Source organism: Lotus japonicus, chromosome 4 (genome assembly GCF_012489685.1).
Source record: "Lotus japonicus ecotype B-129 chromosome 4, LjGifu_v1.2".
NCBI lineage: Eukaryota > Viridiplantae > Streptophyta > Magnoliopsida > Fabales > Fabaceae > Lotus > Lotus japonicus.
In genome coordinates this window covers 33,295,714-33,304,883 of record NC_080044.1, presented here as the reverse complement: position 1 = coordinate 33,304,883, position 9,170 = coordinate 33,295,714, and the positions used below count along the sequence as shown (strand labels likewise).

The 9,170-nt window shown below is 36.7% G+C and overlaps 1 protein-coding gene across 1 annotated transcript; it reads right to left on the bottom strand.

The window, feature by feature from the left end:
* Positions 1 to 822: 822 nt before the first annotated feature.
* LOC130716148 (glycine-rich cell wall structural protein 1.0-like) lies at positions 823 to 2,107 on the bottom strand. The gene has a single exon (XM_057566350.1). The coding sequence runs from the start codon at positions 1,913 to 1,915 to the stop codon at positions 1,037 to 1,039; it is 879 nt and encodes a 292-aa protein (XP_057422333.1). The 5' UTR covers positions 1,916 to 2,107; the 3' UTR covers positions 823 to 1,036.
* Between the last annotated feature and the right edge of the window lie 7,063 nt (positions 2,108 to 9,170).

Here is a 9,170-nt window from a genome sequence, read left to right as displayed (position 1 = left end):
AATGATAATTACAACCCTAAGTATTCACTAGTTGTTACTTACTAGTATTTCTTTTTTTGAAATTCTACTTACTAGTAATTATATTTATATCTATACAATGATACCAAAAAATGACTAATTAATTAAAAAAAACAAAAGGCCCATCAGATACAATTTTTAGTAGTGCCATGAAGGGCCCAACGAAAAAAAAAAGCAGCAGCCAACAAATTCAGAAAAAACAGTAAAAGAAAGAGTAAAAAAAAAACGAAAAGATGGGCCAAAGGCCCGTGACATAATCAAATGGGTCATTTTAGGGTTATTAGAACACCCCTTTTCTTAATAAGTCTGTATCTTTTCTTTTTTCCACACCCTTTCTCTCTCTCTGCTGTTACTGTTTCTCTTCACGCTCCTTCTTCTTCTTTTTTTTCTTTAACATTCTCTAAAACCCTAGTTGCTACCTGCGCCGCCAGCCTCCTCTCCGCGCCGCCGGCCTCCTCTCCTCGCCTGGGCACTAGAATGACGACGCCACAACACCCAGGGCCCATATTTGCCCTTTTTTTTTGTTTTTTTTTTCCCAAAAGATAAACTCGTCCAAAGAAATTTTTTTTTCCTCCCCAGAGCTCGGGCATAGGCCCTAGCTAGCTAGGCGGTGAATCCGCCCCTGGGTGAAATAGTGCAAATATCCAACAAATATGTAGAGAGAGAAAGGAAGAGAAAAAAATACAAAATAATTGAAATGTTATATGATAGAAGAAAGTATGCACTCTACTAAGAATAATATGTGTGTTAGATGTCTACATTATTTAAACGTTTGAGTATGTACTCTACTAAGAACGAAATGAATTATAGAAGCATGCAGTGGACATATTAATATATATTATTATAAAAAGATACAATTGTTCTTCCATATCAATGATGTAAAATTAATTTAACATACATGCAACGAAATTTATGCTTGAATAGTTTATGGGTTTCCTCGTAACCATTTCTTATTTTGGTTACTACTTTGGTTAAGAGGTGCTGGTATTCTTTCTTAACATAGAAGGTAATTCTGAGTTCAAGGGTCATAACCTCCATGCCCACTACCTTCGCCGCCTCCAGCGCCACCTCCATATCCCCCTCCATGTGAACCTCCACCACCAGCCCCACCACCAGAGCCGCCACCACCACCACCACCAGCTCCACCCCCATATCCTCCACCTGCTCCTCCACCACTACCATATCCACCTCCATGCGCTCCACCAACATCGCCACCACCTCCACCACCACCACCACTTCCACCTCCATATCCTCCTTCACTTGCGCCACCATATCCACCACCAGCTCCACCTCTTTCCCCGCCTCCATAACCACCACCTACACCCCCTGCACCACCACCACGACCTCCTCCATTGCCACCTCCACCGCCACCAGTATAGCCTCCCCCATGTGCTCCTTCTCCACCATACCCTCCCCCACCTCCTTGACCAGCTCCTCCTCCATAACCACCACCTTCAGCACCACCACCACCACCTCCTCCATTGCCACCTCCACCTCCACCAGCATAGCCGCCCCCATGTGTTGCACCTCCACCTCCACCGTACCCTTCCCCGCCCCCTTTACCTGCTCCTCCTCCATATCCACCACCTTCAGCAGCACTACCTCCACCGCCACCTCCTCCCTTTCCTCCACCACCACCATACCCACCGCCTGCTGCTCCATATCCTCCACCAGCACCTTCACCACCACCAGCACCTCCTCCATAGCCGTCTACTACTCCTCCACCTCCACCTGATCCCCCACCACCACCATAACCTCCACCTACACCAACATCATCGTGGAAATCACCGCCAATGCGGTGATCGGAACCATAGTTAAGGAGTGTTCTGGCGGCAGAGCATATGCCTAAACCCAATAACACGAAGAAAACTATAGTGAGAACTTTCGAAGTTGCCATAAGTGAAAGTTTTTAAAATCCACACTGAAATTTGGGTTCATAAGTTGGCTATATATAGGAATGGAGCTGAGGAAAGGGGATACAAAAGCGCGTTCTTGTGATGTCCCACATTGCAGAGGTGATATGATATAAATCGAATGAATCAGAGTGGAAACATTTTGCTAGAGTGGCCCAAGCACATGCAGGGAAGAAAGTTTCAATTGTCCCTACAAGGTGGATAAGTACAATTACAAACTTACACCATTAGACGCTACTAGTTTGTTTTTGCTGTCACGCATTAACTAGGTTGATCGATCATATACTCATTTTTCTGTGTAAGATGATGATATGATAAACCTAATTTGCTCTTTTATTTGATAAAGTTATTTGTATTTTGATGGATTTCCGACTCACTCAAATGCTGAGTTCTCACTTGTAACATTGCTTCGCTACCTAAATCATAATGTCAAGAGTATAATAAGTTTGAGTTATTCATACTTTTCTTTCTCTATTTTCCATCTCATTTCTACTCATTTCATCTTCTATCACATCACCTATCATATCTTTTATTTCTCTATAGTTTCTTGATTTATTTTTTGGTGGAAGTGGGAATGGAGGATAAATTTTTCCAAGTAAAATAAATACATCCCTAGCTCAAAGTTTGTCAAAATGACACTCCAATCCACCTCACTCTTGAGACAAAATATCAGAACCCGTCACAAAATATGAATAGTAAAGATAAAGTTAGTTATGAATTTTTTAAAGGGATGTAAATACACACATTCCAAGTTAGTGACGAATTCAAAATCTTAATGAATAATTAAAAAAAGGAGATAATAATCATTCAAACTCTTTCACCTATGTCATGCAAAGTTGTTAGTTCTTCAATTAGGTGAAATAAATAGTCGCAAGGCTATGCCGGTGTTGAATATGTCATCGCGAGGCAAGGCAACACGGAAAAAAAAGCATCGTGCGGCAAGGCCAGTACGGGAGAAAAATATCATGCGGCAAAGCCAGCACGGGAGAAAAACATCACGCGGCAAGACCGGCGCGAAATATGTATGTTATGGCAACGTTTTGTGTTGTCCAACATATTGGATGTGATGAATATTTGAGTGTTACTAATTCCATCGCATGCATTATGACTTCCCACTACCTTTTCAAGTCTCATAAGATTAATTTGAGCACATGAAAAAAATTAGAGAGCTTATGATGTGAAGAAATATTTCATCATTAACGCAAAATTCAAAACCCGGTAATATGTTCAAGAAAGTCAATGAAAAATTTATTGAGATTAAATAATATTTCATATCAATCCAACTATGCAAGAGTGCCACTTATGCCATCACATCAGAAATGATCACATACCATAATTATAATAAGCAAAATTTATGGAATTCAAATATAAATTTATATTTCCGAATCATAAGACACCATAAGTAGAGTACTTTTTTTTTTAAAAGAACCATAAGAGTAATTTAGAACAAAGGGGAGGATGAGGACGAAGACAGCAAGTGCCCAACAGAGACTTGCAAACTACTCGAATGACAAAAAATGGAGGAGGAAGTAGAGGAAGGTGAAAGGAGATAAAAAGAAGGTGAAAGAGAAACTTCTTGTAAACAAAGGGTGTTAAAACTGAATGGGGTTAGGTCTAGAATAATTTTAAGTAGTTAATACATCAAAATTTATCAGGTCTTATCTCATCTTTTGATGGTGAATTAAATTATACAACATTTTAATGTATAAGGATGGTTTGATGGATAAAGTTATTGAATATAATGTAGTCATCAAATAACTGATAAACTCAAAATGTATTATATTAGCTTATACAATCAGGTCTAATACAGTGCTCAAACCAGATCAGTTTATAACTTTTTTTTTTCCTTTGGCCACCGGTCTCCACGGGTGAAAGGGGTCCCACATGACTAATCTGGCTCGGGATGCGTAGTGATATCCATAACAACAAATGTATTATTTTTTACCTCAGAGGGGATTGAACCCGGGCCAGAAGCTTAAGCGGAATCTCTTAAGAAAATGCACATTCACCACTTGTGCCACCACCTGTGGTTAGATCAGCTTATAACTTTGAAAGGCAATAGTCATGAATAAAATCTTAAATCAAAACGAATTTGGCAAAAACAATTAAATCAAGCGAGTGCCTATTCTCTTGGTTCAAATGGGAAATTGACAGTAAGGAGGGTTCCTAAATAAAAAATTGTGACAATTATAAGGATGGGAATGAGCAAGCCAACACATTTTTATCAACAAATCAATAAAAACCTGAAACCCCTACCAACGAAAATCAATGATCTGAAATAAAATTACTAGCTAGGGGGTGAAAAAACATATCTTTGTTCGCCCTCCGCCTTCGTTTAGGCAGAAGTCGAAGTGGGAATTCAAATGTAAGTGATTCTTCCTCTCTCATTTGTTGCCCTCCGCCTTCGTTTAGGCAGAAGTCGAAGTGGGAATTGTAACACCCTCTAAACCCCGCGTAATTTTTATCATAAATCAGAGTAAAATGCATAACACGAGGGTGTCACATTTATTCTCCAGAAATATAAATCAAACACCTGTCATGCTCATAATAAGTATCTAAATTTCTAACTTTAATGTCTAACATCATATGCATAGCACAACAGATTTATTTCAGGTCCAAAATAAAACATAATCCATAATGAATAAAGAGAGCTTGTAAAATAACTCTTAACATCAAGGTACAAAACTAAACGTTTCCCTGTGTTACATAACAGAGCATGACTCCCCTAATTAAACCATAAATGAAAGACTAGCTCTTCCAACTAACTCTCACGAGAAGCTTCACTATCCTCGGTACCTGAGCGATGTCGCATAGAATATCATTCCAACAGAAGGGTGATAACTCATATCATATAGATAAGCATAATAATAAATAATGTAAAAGCTTATCTATGTTCCACATAAATTCTTCACACTCCACTAACAAATAATAAATTTTGTAATTTAATATAATCAATCAATCTCACACTTATGACAATACTACATAATTCATAGCATCAAGTAAATATCAAATATCAAAAAAAATATCACAATTATCATTAATTAGCATCAACAACTCCCTAACACATATGACTCAAGTGAGACCCGTGCAAATGCCTTTGGTACCAAAGTTGTTATCCTTAGCGGTATCACCGCGTCCACTCCAGACAGATAACCACCAATAAAGCCCTCGCTCTAGGCTTCAAAACCACTCCAGTTTTGGGATGAGTCATTAGCCTCCACGAGAACTAGCAAACATTGCCTCTTGACAACTATGCAATGTATTGTGCAAAACTGAACTAACATATGCATATTCAGACCATCTTCAAATCTTAATTATTTTAGCATATTCATCACCAGTTCAACAATATGAAATCATCTCCAATTTCACAAAACATAACTTTCATGTTATCAATTACACAATTTGCAGTCACAGTAACTTAGCAACTCAACACAAAACATCAATTCAGAAAAACAACACCAAAATAATAAACTATTAAACAGATATAAATTATCAAATACACTTAGAAAAATCCAATATTTGTATCATGGTTCCGTATACACGTTTTGTAAATCCCTGTGAATTTTCATGTCAAAATGCGATGTAAAAAATTCAGGAAAAATCTAACACTAACCGCAGTTTGTGAGAAACAGGACAGCTTAACCGGTCCTCACTAAATTGCATATAACTCGAGATATAGACGTCGGAATGACGTGAAACCAGCGGAAAAGGTTTCATAGCAGAAAGGGCTACAACTTTTATGAAGACTACTTCTTCAAATTCGTTCATTAACACAGCTCGAAAGAGGGTTCAAGAGCTCGTAAATTTCCCGCGCGCAACCCGCGCATCATGCGCGCCTATCTTCTACCCCCAAAATTCATCTTAAAATCAAACCCAACTATTTCAATTTAGGAATTTATGCAACCTAGGGTTCCTAAATCATGCTTCCTATCATTACCCACTATCATACTAATTCATAGAACATGAATCCAAACCCTTACCTCTTGAAGATCAAATTCTAGGTTTTTCTTCTCTTTTCTCCCCTTCTCTCTTTCACGCTTCTTTTCTGCTCTGCTAACTTCTCCAATTCACAAATTCTGATTTCTCGCTTTCTATTTCACTTCTAACCCTTAAATAGTAATACAATGGGCCCCACTCCATATATCACCTAAACCCAACAGCCTTATCTAATTTAATCTTATCTCACTCAAATACAAATTAAATAAATTACTCGCTTCATATATCACATAGTCACTTAATTATCTAATAAAATCACTTAATTACCATATATCATAATAATAATTAAAATAAAATAATAAATAACTTAATAACGAAAAATGAGGTGTTACAGGAATGAGGTAGTAGGGAAAAATGACTGCATCAATATCTGATCGGAGAGGACAACAAATGACCTTGCACCATCTTCATCAAGGAGAAAAACTGCAGCTCTCCAATTTCACGTGTTAGGGAGGGGGTCTGACTATGGTTTCTTTCTAAACGTCCTTGAGGCCCTACAAAACGTTTTACCAGGGCCCCACAATGAGCGTCAAATGTTCCTGAATAAAACTCCAGGATCTAACTAGATGAACAAAGAAACCTTAGAGTATTATTTATGTAGAGAAGTGAACATAAATTGTACATCATAGGCCTCCATAATATAGTTGGAGAACTTAAAAATCTGGTGGCATGTACATCAAACCTAGACGGTGTTCTAAGTTGGCTTAGTTACATGAATGAGGGAGAGAATCAATAGGAATAATAATTGATCCCTTTAACTAGTCTTAGGGACCAAGGGGGATGAATATGAATCCATTGTAGTATACACACAGTTCCATTTCAATTGTTACATTATAACCCATTATAGCTACTACGGAGAATTTAATGAGGCAATGTATTGAATCGGAAGATCATCAGGGGAGGTGTAGATCAAGAATCAACTTAATCACCTTCTTTATATGTTGGTGTCCTAACTCGTGGATGCTATAGATGTATGTTATTGGTTATTGCTGGTTGAATGGGCAAATTTGGAGCAGACAAGAGAATCTGGGAGTTAATCCCGTTTTCACTGTGCTGGGCTGTATGGACAGCCAAAAATGACGCCATTTTTTATGGCAAGACTACGTATTGGAATTGGGTCTTGAACTTGTTAAGATTATACTAGTATGGTTGGTAAAAGTAAGTTGGGTGAATTACCCCTAATCTGTTAATCTGTTGGAATGATAGATGAAAATTGGGTCTGGAACTCGTTAAGATTAGACTAGTATGGTTGGTAAAAAGTAAGTTGGGTGAATTGCCTCTAATCTGATGGAATGATAGATGAAAATTGACATTCGATCTATAAAGACTTTTTTACTAGGTTAGTGTAGTTTTAATTTTTTTTTACCAAACTAGTGCAACTTTTCATTTAATTACCAACATAGTGTAAATCGCCACTTGAAGTGGCGATATCTCTTTTTTTTTTAATTTTTTTATTGAAATCGTCACTCACAGTGGCGACATCCTGTTTATATATATTTTTTTACTTTCTATGTTTGTGACGGAATCGTATCCGTCACAAAATCCTAATATTTAATATAAAAGGTATTAGTGACGGAATGTGAAGAAAGATAGCATCCGTCACAACATTTCTAGCGACGGAATTCCTTTTGCGACGAAATATATTTCGTCTCAAAATCTTAGTGAATAATGAAAAAGAATTTAGCGACGGAAGTTGAAGTGTACATACATCCGTCACAAAATTTTTAGCGACGGAGTTTGTGACGGAAAATTTTCCGTCACTAATAAACAAAGTCAAAAAAAAAAATATTTTGGTGTCGCCACTGCTAGTGACGATTTCATAAAAAAAAAATTAAAAAAAAAGATATCGCCACTTCAAGTGGCGATTTACACTATTCTTGTAATTAAATCAAAAGTGGCACTAGTTTGGTAAATTTATTTGAAACTTGCATTAGTAATGTAAAAAAGTCATCTATAAAAGAAATCGTAGGTACAAATGCTATTAAAATTAGGGAAGTCTAACTCAACTCATAATCTAGCTCAAGAACTGAGGTTTGTACTACCCTTATAAATTAAAGGCTATCTATACTTCTAACACACCTCCCTCACGTCCAGGACTGAACAAACTGGAACATGGGATCAACAACGGGTAGCCCAAATATTGAAGGTCTTCACAACAAATAATAAATAGATCTAGGATAAGCTCTGATACCATATTAGAATTAGGGAAACCTAATTCAACTCAAAAGCTAACTCAAGAGTTGAGGGTTGCTCTACCTTTATAAGCACTTAATTGACTACATCTCTAGCTAATGTGAGACTCTAATAAATGCAGCCTCCACAAGGAAGCTGGCTTCCTCCTTTGGATGCTTTATTAAAATTTAATGTATGTTGATGGGGGCGTCAAAGGGTAATTCATTTGTTCTAAAGCAATTGGTTCCTGTTGGGTGTATGAGAAGGAGTAGGTACAAGCACAATTCAACATACATGGCTTTTCTGGATAGAGCATCAATTTCTGAATGTGTTGATTGAGAATAATTCGACCTTGGTAAATCAATGTGAGTTTAGGTTTTGGAAACTTTTTAATGCGCTAAACCGTATTGGCACCCTTGGATCTGAGATTAATTGTAAGTGGATGATTCATACCTTTAGGCTATAGGGAGTTGAATTGTTTTGCAGATATGCTAGACAAAGTTGAGGTAGGTAAAACCAGTTATGGCCTTGGGCATGTACTGTGTAATTATGTTCTGTTTTTGTACCGGTTATGGATATTCTTATTATCTATCTTTAATTCGATAAATCAGTTTCTAACTACTTGTAGGAAAGTATGCTCAACCAATATTAAGACCTAAAGCGAACTCTAAGAATTGGTTTTTTATAAAATTAATTTTTTTATATAAATAATTTAAATAAAATCTATTTTTCGGGCTTTATTAGATGCAAAATCGTTTATTAAATTAGTATAATAGATTCTCTTAAAATTTCTTTTCTAATAGATAATAAAGTCAACCCATTTAAGTTTTGTTGAGATATTGTTGATCTTAGATATGATTTATTAACTTTAATTTTGAAAAACTACGTTCCGCAGAAGTAACACTTACAGGAATTGTTAACATTATTGTATAAACAATATATGCATTTGGGAAAGAATCAATTCTTTTTACATAATTAAGTATGTCAATTGGTGTATCATTTAATTAAGTATGTCAATTAGTGTATCATTTTCTACATGTATAATTTCTTTTAAGATATTTAGTTCTGTAA